The 19,129-nt window shown below is 38.3% G+C and overlaps 1 protein-coding gene across 1 annotated transcript in view; it reads left to right on the top strand.

Moving 5' to 3' along the window:
- The window catches only part of CNTLN (centlein), a gene marked incomplete at its 5' end in the record, with an annotated part of 238,450 nt that overhangs the window by 55,543 nt on the left and 163,778 nt on the right, over window positions 1-19,129 (top strand). Inside the window, 2 exons of the mRNA XM_084239276.1 lie at window positions 7,421-7,555; window positions 8,156-8,335. Of these exons, the coding sequence (XP_084095402.1) occupies window positions 7,421-7,555; window positions 8,156-8,335 (315 nt within the window). The remainder of the gene's footprint in view (window positions 1-7,420; window positions 7,556-8,155; window positions 8,336-19,129) is intronic.

Raw genomic sequence — 19,129 nt, 5'->3', positions numbered from 1 at the left:
TATGTAGGGATCAGAAGAGCATCAGTGATAGGTCAGAAATGGCATAAAGGTCAGGGGTTTCTACTGAGCATATTACTTAATAAAAAAATATTATGTTTATCTTTTTTTTTTTTTTTTTTAATAAATTTTATTGTTATATTCCCCATACAATTGCAGCCCCCCATTCTGACCCCAATCCCTCCCCTCCCGCCCCCGCCCCCCTAAAAGTGTCTCTGGTTCATAGTTTTTTGTTGATTTTGATTTTCACTTTCTTATAGTTATTCATTTTCCTGGTCCCTTATTTAAGTTTTCTAGATTCCTGCTATGAGTGAGACCATCCGGTATTTTTCTTTTTCTTTTTGGCTTATTTCGCTGAGCATGATCCCTTCCAGCGCCATCCATGTTGCAGCAAATTGCATGTGTTTATCTTTTTTGAATGCTGAGTAATATTCCATGGTATATATGTACCACATCTTCTTGATCCAGTCATCTATTTTTGGGCATTTGGGTTGTTTCCAAAGCTTAGCTATTGTAAACAGTGCTGCTATAAACATAGGGGTGCAGGTGTTCTTTGGAATTGATGTTTCTGTGTCCTTTGGGTAAATACCTAGGAGTGGAATTGCTGGGTCATATGGAAGCTCTATGTTTAGTAGGTCCAGAAATCTCCACACAGCTTTCCACAGTGGTTGGACCAGTTTGCACTCCCACCAACAGTGCAGAAGAGTTCCTTTTTCTCCACACCCTCGCCAACATTTGTTGTTGCTAGTTTTTTTAATATGTGCCATTCTCACTGGTGTAAGATGGTATCTCATGGTAGTTTTGATTTGCATTTCCCTGATGACAAGTGATGTTGAACATTTTTTCATATGCCTGTTGGCCATTTGCATTTCCTCTTCAGAGAAGTTTCTTTTAAGCTCTTCTGCCCATTTTTTGACTGGATTATTTTCTTTGTTGTTGTTGAGACTCATCAGCTCTTTGCAGATTTTTGTGATCAGTCCTTTATCATTAGTGTTGGGTGCAAAAATGTTCTCCCAGTTGGTGGGGTTTCTCTTTGTTTTTGTTATTGTCTCTTTTGCTGTGCAAAAGCTCTTTAATTTGATATAGTCCCAGCTGTTTATCTTTGCCTTCACTATCACTGCTTTGGGTGATGTGTCTGTAAAGATGTCTTTGATGTGCAAATCACGTAGTGTTTCGCCTATATTTCCTTCTATATATTTTATGGTTTCAGGTCTTATGTCTAGTTCTTTAATCCATTTTGAGTTGATTTTTGTGTATGGTGTGAGGTGGTGGTCAAGCTTCATTCTTTTGCATGTAGCGACCCAGTTTTCCCAGCACCATTTATTGAACAAACTTTCTTTGCTCCAATGCATAGTCTTTGCTCCTTTGTCAAAGATTAGTTGACCATAAACCTGTGGGTTTATTTCTGGATTTTCTATTCGATTCCATTGGTCTGTATGTCTGTTCTTGTTCCAATACCATGCGGTTTTGATGATTATGGCTTTGTAGTATAGTTTGAAGTCTGGGAGTCTGATGCCTCCATTCCCTTCTTTTTTTTTCAGGAGAGCTTTGGCTATTCTGGGTTTTTTGTGATTCCATATGAATTTCATCAATAATTGTTCTATTTCTTTGAAGAATGACATTGAAATTTTGATTGGAATAGCATTGAATCTGTATATTGCTTTTGGAAGGATGGCCATTTTAATAATGTTTATTCTTCCAATCCATGAGCAGGGGATGTCTCTCCATTTCTTTGTGTCTTCTTCTATTTCTTTTAACAGTGTTTTATAGTTTTCTTTGTATAGGTCCTTTACCTCTTTTGTTAGATTTATTCCCAAATATTTGATTTTTTTTGTTTCAATAACAAAAGGGATGGTCTTTTTGATTTCTTCTTCTTCAGATTTATTGTTTGTGTATAGGAAGGCTACTGACTTTTGCGTGTTGATTTTGTATCCTGCCACTTTACTGAACTGATTGATGAGTTGAATTAGCTTTTCTGTGGAGTTTTTGGGGTTCTCTATGTATAATATCATATCGTCTGCAAATAGTGATAGTTTGACTTCTTCTTTTCCTATTTGGATTCCTTGGATGTCTTTCTCTTGTCTTATTGCCCTGGCTAGGACTTCCAGTATTATATTGAAAAGCAATGGTGAGAGTGGACATCCTTGTCTTGTTCCAGATCTTAATGGAATTGCTTTCAGCTTTTCACCATTGAGAATGATACTGGCTGTTGGCTTGTCATAGATGGCCTTTATGATGTTGAGGTATGTTCCTTGTATCCCAAGAATTTCAAGGGCTTTTATCATGAATGGGTGTTGCACTTTGTCGAAAGCTTTCTCAGCATCTATTGATATTATCATATGGTTTTTATATTTCTTTTTGTTGATGTGTTGGATAACGTTGATTGATTTTCGGATGTTAAACCATCCTTGTGCCCCTGGAATGAATCCAACTTGGTCGTGGTGAATTATCTTATGGATACATTGTTGGATTCTGAAAGCTAAAATTTTATTCAGGATTTTTGCATCAGTGTTCATTAGGGAGATTGGCCTGTAGTTTTCCTTTTTTGTGTTGTCCTTGTTCGGTTTTGGTATTAGTGTAATGTTGGCTTCATAGAACGTGTTTGGTATTGTCCCTTCCTTCTCAATTTTTTGGAAGAGTTTGTGAAGGATAGGCACTAATTCGTCTCTGAATGTTTGGTAGAATTCATTTGTAAATCCATCAGGTCCTGGGCTTTTGTTTTTGGGGAGGTTTTTGATTACCATTTCAATTTCTCTAATTGTAATTGGTCTGTTTAGGTGTTCTATTTCTTCTTTATCTAGCTTTGGGTGATTGTAGAGTTGTAGGAATTTGTCCATCTCCTCTAGATTGTTAAACTTGTTTCCATATAACTGTTCATAGTAGTTACTGATTATTCTTTTGATTTCTGCTGTGTCCGTTGTGATTTCTCCTCTTTCATTGATGATCCTGTTTATTTGTGCTTTCTCCCTTTTTTCCTTTGTGAGCCTGGCTAGGGGTTTGTCTATTTTATTGATTTTTTCAAAGAACCAGCTCTTGGTTTCATTAATCTTTTGGATTGTTTTTTTAGTTTCAATTTCATTTATTTCTGCTTTGGTTTTTATTATTTCTTTTCTTCTACTGGTTTTGGGGTTTTTTTGTTGTTCTTTTTCTAGATCTTTGAGCTTCGAGATGAGGTTGTTTCTTTGCGTTCTTTCTTGTTTCTTGATGTGAGCTTCTATTGCTATATATTTTCCTCTTATTACTGCTTTTGCTGCATCCCATACATTTAGGATATTGGTGTCCTCCTTGTCGTTCAATTCAAAAAATTTTTTAATTTCTTCTTTGATCTCCTCCTTAGTCCAATGGTCTTCCAGTAGTGTGGTTTTTAATCTCCATGAGGTAGGAAAGTTCCTTGCCTTCTTTTTATAGTTTATTTCTAGTTTGATGCCTTCATGGTCAGAAAAGATGGTTGATATGATTTCAATCTTGGTGTATCTGTTGATGTTTGTCTTGTGCCTCAGTATGTGATCGATCCTGGAGAATGATCCGTGTGCGCTTGAGAAAAATGTGTACTCCATTTTTTTGGGGTTTAGTGTTCTATAGATGTCTGTTAAGCCCAATTGCTCTAGGTCTTTATTTAGAGCTTTGGTTTCTTTACTTATTTTTTGTCTTGTTGATCTATCCATTGTTGATAGTGGTGTGTTGAAGTCTCCCACTACGTATGTGTTTTCTCTGATGTCTGTTTTCAGAGAGGACAACAGTTGTCTGATATATTTTGGTGCTCCTTCGTTTGGTGAGTATATGTTAATGAGTGTTATTTCTTCTTGAAGTATTGTCCCCTTGATCATAATGTAGTGACCATTGGGGTCTCTTTTTATCTTTTTGAGTTTGAAATCTGTTTTATCTGATATAAGTATAGCTGTTCCTGCTTTCTTTTTTGGTCCATTTGCTTGTAGGATTGTTTTCCATCCTTTAACTTTGAGCCTATTTTTATCTTTTGTAGCTAAATGTGTTTCCTGGAGACAGCAAAAGGTTGGGTTTTGTTTCTTAATCCAGGCTGCAACTCTGTGTCTTTTTATTGAAGAGTTTAGTCCATTTACATTTAGAGTTAATATTGATATGTTAACATCTGTATTTGCCATTGTGTTTGTCTTTCCTTTGATTTTATTTATTTATTCTTTTAATAACTTTTTTTTTTTTGGCCTTCTTTCATTGTTATTCGTCGCTCTGAGGTTCTGGCTTTAGGACTCCTTGTAGTATTTTTTGGAGTGGGGGTTTAGTTGCAATGAAATTCCGGAGTTTCTGTTTGTCTGGGAAGGTCCATATTCTTTCTTCAAAGAGGAAGGAGAGCTTTGCGGGATAGAGTATTCTTGGTTGGCATCTGTTTTCTTGGAGTCTGTTGACTATGTCCCTCCACTCTCTCCTTGCCCGTAGTGTTTCTTCGGAGAAGTCTGATGTCAGCCTGATTGGTTTTCCTTTGAATGTTATCTGTTTCTTCCCTCTTGCCAGCTTCATTATTTTTTCCTTGTCCTGGATTCTTGGGAGCTTTACTATTATGTGTCTTGCTGTATTTTTCCTTTCGTCGTGGAAGTTTGGTGTTCTTCTTGCTTCTTGTATATCAATTTTCAGCTCCTTCTTCACATTTGGGAAGTTCTCTTCAATTATCTCTTTGAATATTTTCTCTGTTCCTACATCTCTCTCCTCTCCTTCTGGTATTCCTATAACTCTTATATTTCCTTTCCTCATGGAGTCAGATAGTTCCCGAAGTCTTTCTTCGTTCTTTTTCCTTCGTACTTCTCTTTCCTTTTCTGTTTTGGTTCTTTTTATTTCTGTGTCTTCAAGATTACTTATTCGTTCTTCCATTTCATCTATTCTGCTTTCATTGCTTTTCCCAGAATTCTTTAGTTCTTCCATTAATTCTTTGATCTCCTGCATTTCTTTTACTTCCCTCTTTAGGGACTCAATTTCTTTCTTCTGACCATTGTTTTCCCTCTCTAGGGACTCAATTGCATTCTTCTGATCGTTGATTATTTTTCCCTTATCATTGTTTTCCTTTATGACTTCTGTCAGTTTTTTAATCACGGCAATTTTAAATTCTCTTTCTGGAAGGCTCAGAAATTCTTCCAAGTTATTGTCGTTGCAATCTGGGGGCTGGCTTTCTTTTTGTGGTGTGCTTTTTCTCTGGAGAGTTGCTAGGTTGCGTGTGGTTCTTCTCCTCCCTACTGTCTGTTTTCTAATTTGCCGTATGCGTTGGGACACTGTGTTGTTGGGACTTGCCGGCATCTTGGGTGGGCTTCTCTGTTCCCCTCTGGTTCTTCCAGGAGTCATCTGTCAGTTTCAAGCAGCCTTTACTGGAGAAAGGTCCCTGTTCTAAAATGCCGATGTGGGGACACACTCCCCTGTGCGCCTGGTCTGCCCCGGCGGTGGGTTCCTGCTCCCCTCTGGGCTTGGACTGCAGGCCAGAGGGGGTCTGGCGTGGGCGAACTTCCCCCGCTCACCTCTGGCTCCTGAGGAAGCCTTCTGCAGGTAGTCTTTACTGAAGAAATGTCCCTGTTCTAAAATGGTGATGTGGGACACACTCCCTGCGCTTCTGGTCTCAGGCACACTCTTCTGCGCGCCTGGTCTGCCCCGGCTGTGGGTGCTCGCTCTCCCTGTGGGCTCAGACTACTTGTTCAGAAGGGGCCCGGTGTGGGCTAACTCCCCAGCTGGCCACTAGCTCCTTCAGTAGCCTGTGCTGGGGTCAAGTCGCTAGGTGGCGCCAGAGATCTCTCCTAGAGCCCTTGGGGAGCTGATTTTCCACCCCGTGGGACAGGGAGCAGAGCGGGGATGGTAGGGTACACCTCAACGGCTTTGGGGTGCTGTGTCTGCCTTGTGCCCCACCGTCGTGGGGAACCCACGCCCCTAATTTCGTGCCCCGGGTCTCAGTTCCAAAGCCCTCAGTTCCAGGACGCGGGCTGTAGCCCAGATCAGTGGCGCGGGAATGGCGCCTTTTGAATCCCGCTCCCCTGCCTGGGCGCCTTGTTCCTGCTCACTCAGGGAGGGCCTCCGCCCGGGTCTCAGTTCCAAAGCCCTCAGTTCCAGGACGCGGGCTGTAGCCCAGATCAGTGGCGAGGGAATGGCGCCTTTTGAATCCCGCTCCCCTGCCTGGGCGCCTTGTTCCTGCTCACTCAGGGAGGGCCTCCGCCCGGGTCTCAGTTCCAAAGCCCTCAGTTCCAGGACGCGGGCTGTAGCCCAGATCAGTGGCGCGGGAATGGCGCCTTTTGAGTCCCGCTCCCCTGCCTGGGCGCCTTGTTCCTGCTCACTCAGGGAGGGCCTCCGCCGTCTCCCCCGCAAGCCTAGGTCGCAGGCGCAGGGGCCTGGGCAGCTGCAATCCGAGTGCCGCTTTAGCGCAAGCTTACCGGGCGGCCGGGGCTGTGTCTATGTTTATCTTTTGATGTATCTGCTCCATGTGTGACAGGCAGAAGGACTTGGAGGAAGGTTCTTTTGAGAATGACTTAGAAGCTTTCAAAAAGCATGTATAGCCAGTAAATGGGTGCTTAATAAATATTAATTGAAAAAAAATGCATGAGTTGACAAAAGATAAAGTTTAGGAAAGAGAGTATCAGGATATGGATTTTGGTTTTAGTGTATTATTTTGAGATAGCAGGTAATCTAAGTGTAGGTATTGTGTAGTGACTTGGTTTGGAATTGGTGATTGAGAGAATTCTGCCAATTATGGACTGTGTAGTCTTTCAATCAGAGATAAGATCAGAAGTCACTAGAATTGGGTAAATTTTCTGAGACAACAGAGAATGGGTAAATTTTCTGAGAATATAGTTAGAGATAAGAGGGGGAAACTAAGAAATGAATCATGAATAAAATCATGTGTCACTTAGTTATCTCTGGCAGGCAAGAATAGGCAAGAATATTCAGTTAAAATTGTAGCAGTTTTAATATTCTCAAAATTCCTTTTACAGAGGAAAATTTTTAGTATCAAAACAAGCTTACCATCTTTCATTCTTTAAATTTTATATGCTTTCACAAAACTAATTGTTTCTTTAAGAATGGTTTTCTTCCACATGAACATGATATGCAAATGAGGCTAATTATTTTAGCTACATAAGCGTTTTCTTTAATTAGAATGTTTTGTAAAATTTTGTATATCTCCTGTTATATACCAGAATTCCCAAAATTTGCTTTCTGAATATGCCTTCATATTTGGTGTCCAGTTTTTATATGTTCTCCATTTTATTCTAATAGATAGGTAGCATACATAGACAGTTTCTTTAAAAATCCATGTGCATGTTACAGGAAATGAGAATTGTGATAATATATGTTGTAATGAATCAGTTATCAACTGAAATGTAAAATCTTATTTATTAACTTAAAAAATGCAAATCTTTTTAAATTAAATATTTTTTCCGTATAAATAACAACTCACCAATAATTGTAATTTTTTTCACAGAGAGAATTAGGACTAAAACAGGAAATAAATGACCTTATAAAACAAAAGATTGCAGTAAATGAAGAAAATGTTTTCTTAAGGAAAGAACTCAGTGACTTCCAGAAGAAATTTAAAGATAGAAGTAAAGAAGTTAAGGTATGTTGACTTATGTATAGTTTCAGAGTACTATTACTTTGAAGTCCTACATTAAGCTTTGTCAGCCTTTGTGGCACAGAGAATGACAAGCATTGAGAAAAAATTGCCTTAGGCCCTGCTGTACCTTATAGTTTTCTCACATGTAAAAACTCAGAAAGATGCTTTAAAGCTAAGACTCCAAGCTTTATAACTTTCAGATAAATAGTTAATGATGGAAATGGAGCTAAGAAAGTAGGAGTGTGAATATGTGGCTTCTTGTAATTAGATTCTGATGGGACTGGCATTATTAATTGATAAAACCCAGGTCTGGGAGGATATGTCTGTGTGGGTCTCAAAAATAGCTGGGGACAGCATCAAAGGCAGCTTGATCAATTAATGGGCTCTTTGCAAATGTGTACTCATCAAAGCTGTCATCCAGTGGAAAAATATGACCCATCCACCTGCATGAAAAGAGACCAATAAAAGTATACAGGTGACCTTGGCCATCAAATATAGAAGAAGCTGCTGTGAGGATAAAACTGCACAGTTTATATTTGCTGATTAGTTCTCACCTTTTTTGTTGTTGTTTTGTTTATCGGCCCTTGTGGTACTGTTCTACAGGACACTAAGGAGTGTGTACAAAATAAGGAAGAACAAAACAGACTGGTTATAAAAAGTCTGGAAGAGGAAAATGAGAAATTAAATACATGCTGTGCTGACCTGCTGAATGACCTGGAGAAACTGAGGAAGCAGGAAGCACATTGGAGAAAAGAAAAACAAAGCACTGATGCAAAAATAAAGGTATGCTGTAAGAGTATAATCCAGAATTCATACTGCTACTTTGGATCTAACTTCTTACAGGAAGTTGTTACATGTTATTTTGTTTAAATAACAAGTTATATATTCAACTAGCTTCATTTTCTTGCTTTGCAAGTAATTATAACCTCAAGCAATAAATGCTTCTAGTAAATATAAAAAAAATAACAAGTTATATATTCATATCCACCAGTGAGAACTAGTATTAATTTATACTTCTTTACTTAAGACCCACAGCTTTTTAAAAATTGATGTTGCAAAGCAGGAAACTGACTTCAAATAGTTATTTAAAATGTAATCATTAAAAAATAAAGACTACTGCATTTTGAAATAAAACATGTTTTGAAAAAAATATTTAGAATCATGAGCTTTGGCTTTTTAAATTAGGGCTTAAATTTATAAATATAGCTAGACCTCATTGCAATACAGTTTTAGGTTGTAATTTCCAGGTCCTTTAAAAAATAAACTTTAATAAAAGTACAAACACAAAAAATTCATGTTTTTTAAGGATAGTGCTTTTATTTAGTTTAGGAAGCCTTCATTTATAGTAAAATTTTATTTTTAAGAAAATAAATGGTATAACCAACCCTTACAATATTCTTACATCCTTTTTTATCAGTGCTTTTGAAATTAATACTTTTTAATGGATTTCTCTTTATCTTGAGAATGTTTTTCTTCATTTTTTTCCCATCAAATTCTAGGTTTCTCTTTTACCATTTTGTTGAGAAGTCCAAAAAAATTTTTAGGCCACTAAACATGATGATCTCTATGTATGTACATATGAAAAGAATATATAATATTAATACATCTGTGTGCATATCTATAAAAATATATTTCACTGTGTACATGTATAGCCTCTTAACTATAATAAGTATAGCTATGTATATGCACATGTATAATAAGTATGGATATATTTGTTTATGCATATTATGTATATATACGTGTGTATGAATATATGATTTAGAGAACTAACTATTTCTGAGTGTATAAATCAAGTAATTGCAGATACTTAAGAAAAATACATCAATTTATGAGGGCACAATTGGGATGACTGACCTATTGAGAGAATTGAATTCTGGTGCACTCGTTTTCTTAATTTTTATATCAGTTTTTGCTTTCCTACAACCTTCAAGGAGTTTGGTAGTATGATAAGGACAAGGAATACTTTCTTGTGTTAATTTATAGCGACATAATTATTTGATGATTTTTTCATTTACTGATTTGCCATTCAACTATTCTGTTCTATAATTTGCTGTGCTTTCTAGTTTGTTACTTTTTCTATTCAGGTATTTTTTTTTCTTTATAAATTTGAAGGCATTTTGTATTTATTCGCGATTGTATTTATTTTGTTTTTAAGTGAAGTACCATCCTTGTTAGTGTTTTAGAAGTACAGGTTTTCCCCCTCAGGTGTTATAACCATAGCATACCCACCACCAAAGCACTATAGTCCTTCAACATAGTCTGTTGTGGTTTATCGCCTCCATGTTCTTATCTCTCTCTCCTCCCCCATTCCCTTCCTTCCATGGATGCTTCAGTTCTATGGTCAGCTTTCAAGGGTCAATTTTTAAGTTTGTCTATGACGCCTCATTTGGTTTCTCTATATTCCACATATAAGTAGCATTATGTTTATCTTTGTCCCTTTGGCTTATTTTGCTTAGTATAATCCCTTCCAGGTCTGTCCATGTTGCATGAGTTTATCTTTTTGATAGCTGAGTAGTATTCTATTGCAAATATATAACACATATTTTTGATCCACTCATCCGTTTTTGGATCTATTTAGGTTGTTTCCATAGTTTGACTATTGTAAATAATGCGACAGTAAACATGGGAGTGCAAGTTTCCCTTCAAATTAGTATATTTCTATTAGTGTATTTCCCTCCAAATTAGTATATTCTTGGGATACATCTCTAGGAGTGGAATTGGTGACCATTTGGTAGATCCATTTTTTAATCATTCAATAAGCGTCCTTATGTCTTTCCATAGTAGTTGGACCAGTTTATATTCCCACAAACTGTGTAAAAGGGTTCCTTTTTCTCTGCATCCATGCCAGTACTTGTTTCTGGTCTTCTTGATGTGGGCTATTCTCACAGATGTGAAGTGGTAACTCATTGTGGTTTTCATTTGTATTTTCCTAACCATAGTGATGATAAGCAATTTTTCATGCGCATGTAGGTCATCTGTATGTCTTCTTTGGAAAAGTGACTATTTTCCTGCCCATTTCTTAAAAATTTATTTATTTATTTATTTATTTATTTATTTATTTATTTATTTATTTATTTATGCGAGCACTGGGTACAGTCAGAGGCGCGGGAGGGTAAACGAATTCACCAGAGCCAGAGTGGGGAGCAGAACAGGCATAATGACAAAGTACGCTGCTGAGGGGAGCAGCGGGCATCAGGAGAGGTCTGCGCGCCATGTGGGACACTCACAGGCGGCCCAGGATCGAACCATCACTGTAGAGGCTGCGTGCAGCTTCGCAGCCCAGCACTCAACTGCTGCGCCACTGGGGAGGCCCCCTGCCCATTTTTTTTTTTTTTTAAGATTTTTTTTTTTAATAGAGGCATGTTTTATTTATTTATTTATTTGTTTGTTTGTTTATTTTGTTTATACATGCACTGGGTACAGTCAGAAGCACGGGAGGGTGAGAGAATTCACCAAAGCCAGAACAGGGAGCAGAGCAGGGAGAAGGACCGAAGTCCACTGCTGAGGGGAGCAGCGGGCGGCAGGAGAGGTCTGTGCGCCCTGTGGGACCCTCCTCCGGTGGTAGGGGAGCAGCCGGGGATCGAACCGGCGCTGCAGAGGCCGCGGGCAGCTTCGCAACCCAGCGCTCAACCGATACGCCACCGGGTTGGCCCCTGCCCATTTTTTTAATGGGTTGTTAGTTGTCTTTTTGTTCAGTTGTATTAGGTCTGTCCATTTTGTTGCACATGTAAAATTTTCTTTCTTTTTTTTTTTTTTTTTGTGGGCATATGCATCTTCAAGTGTGACTTATTTATTATTTTTTTATTTTTTATTTTTATTTTTTTAATAAATTTTATTTTTATATTCCCCATACAATTGCAACCCCCTTATTTTGACCCCAATCCCTCCCCTCCCTGCCCCCCAAACCCTATAGACTGTCTCTGGTTCATAGTTGCTTGTTGATTTTGATTTTGATTTTCTTATATTTATTCATTTTCCTGGTCCCTTATTTAAGTTTTCTAGATTCCTGCTATGAGTGAGACCATCCGGTATTTTTCTTTTTCTTTCTGGCTTATTTCGCTGAGCATAATCCCTTCCAGCGCCATCTATGTTGCTGCAAATTGCATGTGTTTATCTTTTTTGAATGCTGAGTAATATTCCATGGTGTATATGTACCACATCTTCTTGATCCAGTCATCTGTTTTGGATTGTTTCCAAAGCTTAGCTATTGTAAACTGTGCTGCTATAAACATAGAGGAGCAGGTGCTCTTTGGAATTGATGTTTCTGTGTCCTTTGGGTAAATACCTAGGAGTGGAATTGCTGGATCATATGAAAGCTCTATGTTTATTAGGTCCAGAAATCTCCACACAGCTCTCCATATTGGTTGGACCAATTAGCACTCCCACCAACAGTGCAGAAGAGTTCCTTTTTCTCCACATCCTCGCCAACATTTGTTGTTGCTAGTTCTTTTAATATGTGCCATTCTCACTGGTGTAAGATGGTATCTCATGGTAGTTTTGATTTGCATTTCCCTGATTACAAGTGATGTTGAACATTTTTTCATATGCCTGTTGGCCATTTGCATTTCTTCTTCAGAGAAGTTTTTTTTTTGCTCTTCTGCCCATTTTTTGACAGGATTATTTTATTTGTTGTTGTTGAGTCTCATCAGCTCTTTGCAGATTTTTGTGATCAGTCCTTTATCATTAGTGTGTGCAAAAATGTTCTCCCAGTCGGTGGGGTTTCTCTTAGTTGTTGTTATTGTCTCTTTTTGCTGTGCAGAAGCTCTTTAATTTGATGTAGTCCCAGCTGTTTATCTTTGCCTTCACTATCACTGCTTTGGGTGATGTGTCTGTAAAGATGTCTTTGATAAGCATATCACGAAGTGTTTTGCCTGTATTTCCTTCTATGTATTTTATGGTTTCAGGTCTTATGTCTAGTTCTTTAATCCATTTTGAGTTGATGTTTGTGTATGGTGTGAGGTAGTGGTCAAGCTTCATTCTTTTGCATGTAGCGACCCAGTTTTCCCAGCACCATTTATTAAACAAACTTTCTTTGCTCCAATGCATGGTCTTTGCTCCTTTGTCAAAGATTAGTTGACCATAACTCTGTGGGTTTATTTCTGGATTTTCAATTTGATTCCATTGGTCTGTATGTCTGTTCTTGTTCCAATACCATGCAGTTTTGATGATTATGGCTTTGTAGTATAGTTTGAAGTCTGGGAGTGTGATGCTTCCATTCCCTTCTTTTTTTTTTTTTCAGGAGAGCTTTAGCTATTTGGGATTTTTGGTTATTCCCTATGAATTTCATCAATAATTGTTCTATTTCTTTGAAGAATGACATTGAAATTTTGATTGGAATAGCATTGAATCTGTATATTGCTTTTGGTGGGATGGCCATTTTAATAATGTTTATTCTTCCAATCCATGAGCAGGGGATGTCTTTCCATTTCTTTGTGTCTTCTTCTATTTCTTTTAACAGTGTTTTATAGTTTTCCTTGTATAGGTCCTTTACCTGTTTTGTTAGATTTATTCCCAAGAATTTGATTTTTTTTGTTTTGATAATAAAAGAGATGGTTTTTTTGATTTCTTCTTCAGATTTATTGTTTGTGTATAGGAAGGCTACTGAGTTTTGCATGTTGATTTTGTATCCTGCCACTTTACTGAACTGATTGATGAGTTGAATTAGTTTTTCTGTGGAGTTTTTGGGGTTCTCTATGTATATTATCATATTATCTGCAAATAGTCAAATAGTTCCTCCATTTGACTTCTTCCATTCCTGTTTGGATTCCTTGTATGTCTTTCTCTTGTCTTATTGCTCTGGTTAGGACTTCCAGTATTATATTGAAAAGCAGTGGTGAGAGTGGACATCCTTATCTTGTTCCAGATCTTAATGGAACTGCGTTCAGCTTTTCACCATTGAGAATGATACTGGCTGTTGTCTTGTCATATATGGCCTTTCTGATGTTGAGGTATGTTCTTTGTATCCCAAGAATTTCAAGGGCTTTTATCATGAATGGGTGTTGCACTTTGTCAAAAGCTTTCTCAGCATCTATTGATATTATCATATGGTTTTTATATTTCTTTTTGTTGATGTGTTGGATAACGTTGATTGATTTTCAAATGTTGAACCATCTTTGTGTCCCTGGAATGAATCCTACTTGGTCATGGTGAATTATCTTATGGATACATTGTTGGATTCTGGTAGCTAAAATTTTATTGAGGATTTTTGCAACAGTGTTCATTAAGGAGATTGGCCTGTAGTTTTCCTTTTTTGTGTTGTCCTTGTTTGGTTTTGCTATTAGTGTAATGTTGGCTTGATAGACCATGTTTGGTATTGTCCCTTCCTTCTCAATTTTTTGGAAGAGTTTGTGAAGGATAGACACTAATTCGTCTCTGAATGTTTGGTAGAATTCATTTGTAAATCCATCAGGTCCTGGGCTTTTGTTTTTGGGGAGGTTTTTGATTACCATTTCAATTTCACTGTTTGTAATTGGTCTGTTTAGGTGTTCTATTTCTTCTTTATCTAGCTTTGGGTGATTGTAGAGTTCTAGGAATTTGTCCATCTCCTCTAGATTGTTGAACTTGTTTCCATATAACTGTTCATAGTAGTTACTGATTGTTCTTTTGTTTTCTGCTGTGTCCATTGTGATTTCTCCTCTTTCATTTATGACCCTGTTTATTTGTGCTTTCCCCCTTTTTTCCTTTGTGCGCCTGGCTAGGGGTTTGTCTATTTTATTGATTTTTTCGAAGAACCAGCTCTTGGTTTCGTTGATCTTTTGGATTGTTTTTTTAATTTCAATTTCATTTATTTCTGCTTTGGTTTTTATTATTTCTTTTCTTCTACTGGTTTTGTGGTTTTTTTGTTGTTCATTTTCTAGATCTTTGAGCTTCGAGATTAGGTTGTTTCTTTGAGTTCTTTGTTGTTTCTTGATGTGAGCCTCTATTGCTATATATTTTCCTCTTATTACTGCTTTTGCTGCATCCCATACATTTAGGAAATTGGTGTCTACTTGTCATTCAATTCAATTCATTAGTCCAGTGGTCTTCCAGTAGTATGGTTTTCAATCTCCATGAGGTAGGAGAGTTCCTTGCCTTCTTTTTATGGTTTATTTCTAGTTTCATGCCTTCATGGTCAGAAAAGATGCTTTGTATGATTTCAATCTTGGTGTATCTGTTGATGTTTGTCTTGTGTCCCAGTATGTGATCGATCCTGGAGAATGATTCGTGTGCGCTTGAGAAAAATGTTTACTCGGTTTTTTTGGGGTTTAGTGTTCTATAGATGTCTGTTAAGCCCAAGCGCTCTAGAGCCTTATTTAGAGATTTAGTGTCTTTACTTATTTTTTGTCTCGTTGATCTATCCATTGTTGATAGTGGTGTGTTGAAATCTCCCACTACATATGTGTTTTCTCTGATGTCTGTTTTCAGAGATGTAATAGTTGTCTGATATATTTTGGTGCTCCTTCATTTGGTGAATATTTGTTAATGAGTGTTATTTCTTCTTGAAGTATTTTCCCCTTGATCATAATGTAGTGACCGTTGGGGTCTCTTTTTACCTTTTTGAGTTTGAAATCTGTTTTATATGATATAAGTATAGCTGTTCCTGCTTTCTTTTTTGGTCCATTTGCTTGTAGGATTGTTTTCCATCCTTTAACTTTGAATCTATTTTTATCTTTTGTAGCTAAATGGGTTTCCTGGAGACAGCAAAAGGTTGGGTTTTGTGTCTTAATCCAGCCTGCGACTCTGTGTCTGTTTTAGTCCATTTACATTTAGAGTTAATATTGATATGTTATCATCTGTTTTTGCCATTGTGTTTGTCTTTCCTTTGATTTTATTTATTTATTCTTTTAATAACTTTTTTTTTTTTTTGGACTTCTTTTGTTGTTATTTGTCCCTCTGAGTTTCTGGCTTTAGGACTCCTTGTAGTATTTTTTGGAGTGGGGGTTCAGTCGTAATGAAATTCCAGAGTTTTTGTTTGTCTGGGAAGGTCCTTATTCTTTCTTCATAGAGGAAGGATAGCTTTGCGGGATAGAGTATTCTTGGTTGGCATCTGTTTTCTTGGAGTCTGTTGACTATGTCCCTCCACTCTCTCCTTGCCCGTAGTGTTTCTTCGGAGAAGTCTGATGTCAGTCTGATTGGTTTTCCTTTGAATGTTATCTGTTTCTTCCCTCTTGTCAGCTTCATTATTTTTTCCTTGTCCTGGATTCTTGGGAGCTTTACTATTATGTGTCTTGCTGTATTTTTCCTTTCGTCATGGAAATTTGGTGTTCTTCTTGCTTCTTGTATATCAATTTACAGCTCCTTCTTCGCGTTTGGGAAGTTCTCTTCAATTATCTCCTTGAATATTTTCTCTGTTCCTACATCTGTCTCCTCTCCTTCTGGGATTCCTATAACTCTTATATTTCCTTTCCTCATGAAGTCAGGTAGTTCCCAAAGTCTTTCTTCTGTCTTTTTCTTTCATACCTCTCATTCCTTTTCTGTTTTGGTTCTTTTTATTTCTGTGTCTTCAAGAGTACTTATTCGTTCTTCCATTTCATCTATTCTGCTTTCATTGCTTTTCCCAGAGTTCTTTAGTTCCTCCATTAATTCTTTGATCTCCTGCATTTCTTTTACTTCCCTCCTTAGGGCCTCAATTTCATTCTTCTGATCGTTGATTATTTTTCCCTTATGATTGTTTTCCTTTATGACTTCTGTCAGTTTTTCAATCATGGCAATTTTATTTTTTAATTTTTTTAAATTTATGTATTTATTTATTTTATTATTTATATGAACACTGGGTAAAGTCAGAAGCACGGGAGGGTGAGAGAATTCACCAGAGTCAGAGCGGGGAGCAGAGCAGGCAGAAGGACTGAAGTACACTGCTGAGGGGAGCAGCGGGTGGCAGGAGAGGTCTGAGCGCCATGTGGGACCCTCCTCCTATGGCCGGGGAGCAGCCGGGGATCGAATTGGCGCTGCATGGGCTGCGGGCAGCTTCGCAACCCAGCGCTCAACTGCTGTGCCACTGGGGAGGCCCAATCATGGTAATTTTAAATTCTCTTTATGGAAGGCTCAGAAGTTCTTCCAAGTTACTATCGTTGCAGTCTGGGGGTGGTTTTCTTTTTGTGGTGTGCTTTTTTCCTGAGGAATTGCTAGGTTGCATGTAGTTCTTCTACTCCCTACTGTCTGTTTTCTAATTTGCCATATTCGCTGGGACACTGTGTTGCTGCGACTGGCCGGCATCTTGGGTGAACTTCTCCGCTCCCCTCTGGCTCCTCCGGGAGCCATCTGTCGGTTTCAAGCAGTCTTTACTGAAGAAAGGTCACTGTTCTAAAATGCTGATGTGGGGTCACGCTCCCCTGCATGCCTGGTCTTCCCTAGCGGTGGGTTTCCGCTCCCCCTCTGGGCTCTGACTGCAGGCCAGAAGGGGCCTGGTGTGGGCGAACTTCCTCGCTCACCTCTGGCTCCTCAGGGAGCCTTCTACTGGTTTCAGGCAGTCTTTATTGAAGACATGTCCCTGTTCTAATATGGCGATGTGGGACACATGTCCTGTGTGCCTGGTCTGCCCCAGCGGTGGGTTCCCTCTCCCCCTCTGGGCTCTCACTGCAGGCCAGATGGGGCCTCGCAGGCGCGGGGACCTGGGCAGCCGCGGGGACCTGAGCAGCCACGATCCGTGTATCCTTTTCAAGCGGCCGCTTTTCCACTCGAGCTTACCGGCTGTCCTGGGGCTGTGTGTAGGTCCCCAGGAGTCTTTGTTTTTCTCTAATGGCGCCTGGAGCAGTTCGCTCACCTCCGCAGCGAATCCTGCAGGGTTCTCCACAGCTCCAGTTCATGGGGTGTGGTGGCTGAAATAGTTCCTTTCCACTCGCAGTCCTGCTTGATGCATAGTTTGTTCTTATTGGTTGTTTTAGTTTTTTTGTTTTTTCCTCCTTCCTGTTGGTCAGAGAGTGCCGACTTTGTGGGTGGGGGAGGGTAGCAGGGTTCTGAGCTTTCCTCCCTTCTAGTCCTCTTTTACTGCAACTTTCTTCTTCGGGTACTTTGCTGGAGTTGTCCATTTATCTTCTGTGTCCCAGTTCTCACTGGGACCTGCTGCTTTTCCTCCCTATTAACTTTTTTTTAATGGGAGATCTTACTCGCAGCATTTCCTCGCCGCCATGTTGATCCGCCCTCTTTTTGTTGCACATGTAAGAATTTTCTTTTAAAAAATTGTTAATAGGGCCTCCCCTGGTGGCGCAGGCAGTTGAGCGCAGTACTGTGAATCTGTCTGCAGCCTCTGCATTGCGGGTTCCATCCTGGCCACTGGGGAGATAACCCCATGGCACGGCAGACCTCTCCTGACTCTCCCGCTGCTCCCCTCAACAGTGTATTTTGTCAGTCTGCCTGTTCTGTTCCCTGCTCTGTCTCTGGTGAATCCTCTCACCCTCCCGCACATCTGGCCTGTACTCCGGTTCTTGTATAAATAAATAAATCTGAAAAAAAATTGTGAATAAAAAGCACGTAAAATAAGAATTGCCCGCTTAACCATTTATAAGCATGCACTTCAGTAGTGTTAAGTATGATACATTCCTGTGAAAACAATCTCCAAAACTTTTTCTGTTTGCAGAATTGTAAATCTGTATTCATTAGTAACAATGTCATATTTCTCCCTCCTTTAAGCCTTTGGCAATCACATTTCTATTTTCTGTATTTATGAACTTGACTACTTTAGATAGTTAAGTGGGTTCACATGGTAATTTTTTGTGACTGGTTCATCTCTTTTAGAATAATGCTTATGAGGCACATACATCCATGTAACATTTGAGAAGAGTCAAAAAAGACTTTTGTCATGTAATAGGTATACAGCATATTTTATCCATTCATCTAATAATTTGGCTTGTTTCCATTTATTGGCTATTGTGAACAGTGCTGCTATGAACCAGGTGTGGAAATACTGCTTCAAGGTTTTGCTTTCCATTCTATTGAATACATATCTAGAGTGGGGTTGCTATATTATATATTCTATCTTTAATTTTTGAGTAACCCTCATGTTGTTTCCCATAGAGCTTATATCAATTCAGGTTCTAACTTACCTATATCCCAGCCAATATTTGTTATTCTCTCACTTTCTCTCTCTCTCTCTTTTCCTTCACTCCTTTTCTCCTTTTATTTCATCTGTCCACCTACCTGTCTACCTATGTATCTGTGATTGCTCTTATTTAATACATTGCAATTTAAGAAGTACTTATAGTTCTGTCTTCACTTAATGCCATTGTTTTTCTTTAAGAGATCATTATAGCTACTACACAGAGTGAAAATATTTGGTGTGATAGGATAAGTAGAATCGATTTCTGGTGCTTGACCTAAATAAAACCTGGTAATTACTTTTGGAAGTAATGAATATTTCGTCTTTATGTGGGATAATCTATTTTTAGATAAAATACTTAATACTTTAAGAAAATAAAATTAATTTTATGTATATTTTGAAAATGTATCATTTTAAAATTGCTTCAAAATAAAAAAGACTTAGAGAAATGATCAGCAGGAAAATGTTAACTTTGTAGAACTTTGAGCAAAATTTCACCATGATATAGAGAACTCAGTATAACCTGCATTTCAAATATTTTAAAATTATTTTGATATCTTTGT

Source organism: Talpa europaea, assembly GCF_964194135.1.
Source record: "Talpa europaea genome assembly, chromosome: 7".
NCBI classification, from domain to species: domain Eukaryota; kingdom Metazoa; phylum Chordata; class Mammalia; order Eulipotyphla; family Talpidae; genus Talpa; species Talpa europaea.
Note: the sequence above shows the minus strand (reverse complement) of the source record. Positions and strands in the feature narration are given on the sequence as shown.